The sequence below is a fragment of the Orycteropus afer genome, unplaced genomic scaffold, assembly GCF_000298275.1.
Source record: "Orycteropus afer afer isolate SDZICR_OR568_19922 unplaced genomic scaffold, OryAfe1.0 scaffold00176, whole genome shotgun sequence".
Taxonomy (NCBI): domain Eukaryota; kingdom Metazoa; phylum Chordata; class Mammalia; order Tubulidentata; family Orycteropodidae; genus Orycteropus; species Orycteropus afer.
The window spans coordinates 6,158,155-6,159,207 of NW_006921763.1; the positions used below are offsets into that span (position 1 = coordinate 6,158,155).

The window sequence follows — 1,053 nt, forward strand, 5'->3', positions numbered from 1 at the left end:
CACTTGTCCTGTTAAAGAGTCCATGGTGGCTACTTAATATTTAAAAGCTGGGATCATTTTGCAGGCTTTAGTTTAAAGGTAACCATAGCACACACATACTCATTCATTATTAATAGCAGAGATACACTGCTAGTTCTTGGGAATCTTCTTTCGATGTTAGTTTCATGAGTGCTGCTGTCACTAGAATAAAGCTCTGATATTGTTCTGTGACCAATGGACTAGACAATAACAACGGACCCAGAATGATGTGAACTGTTCATGTGGGTATATGTGACCATGTTAAAAAGGGAGATGAAGCAGGAAAATGACAGGCCACGCAGAGTCCGATTTCGGATTGCATCATCTCACAGCGGACGAGTTCTGAAGGAGGTGTATGATGATGGGCAGCCTTCTGGCTCTCTGGACTCTGAGTGCGCCAGTATCTGTGGGATAGATGGTCTAAGTGAGGCCGATGGCCAGCAAAATGGCCACATGGGATCGGAAAGTGACGAGCATGAGAATGACCAGGATAACTTGCTGGTATTAGCAAGGGGTGCCAGTGAAAAGTGTTTTAGTACAAGAAGAGTCAACATTTTAAGCAAAAATGGCACAGTCAGAGGCGTCAAATACAAAGTGAGTGCCGGCCAAGCTCTATTTAACAATTTGACCAAAGTATTGCAGGTAAGTCATTGCATTTTCCTCTTCCTGAGCTTTGCTCCTAACTCACCACCTAAGCACCTCTCTCTCCTCCGGTTTACAGCAAGCCTCTCTTTTTCATGACTCCTACATACTTTATGAGTCAGGGCTCCTCTCCCTCATCCAAGATATTGTCTCAATAGGCAGGAATTAAAAATAGGATCATTATACTTAGCAAACTACACTGACTTCCCAAAGTCAAATTTCTAGCATTTAACTTTCCAGTGTGCTGTGAATAAAACAACATATCTATTTACCCAAGAAAGAAGACAGAACTATAGAGTACAAAGACTTTGAGCAAAACTGAAATGTTAATTTGCAGTTTATCATCCTTAAACCATTATTTTAGCATTTATCATGACTTTGATAGATGTTTCA

At 41.0% G+C, this 1,053-nt stretch overlaps 1 protein-coding gene across 1 annotated transcript in view; it reads left to right on the top strand.

Moving 5' to 3' along the window:
• Nucleotides 1-258: 258 nt before the first annotated feature.
• Nucleotides 259-1,053, top strand: part of GRXCR1 (glutaredoxin and cysteine rich domain containing 1) — a 263,870-nt gene continuing 263,075 nt past the window's right edge. The window contains exon 1 of the mRNA XM_007947167.2: nt 259-660. Within this exon, the coding sequence (XP_007945358.1) occupies nt 259-660 (402 nt within the window). The remainder of the gene's footprint in view (nt 661-1,053) is intronic.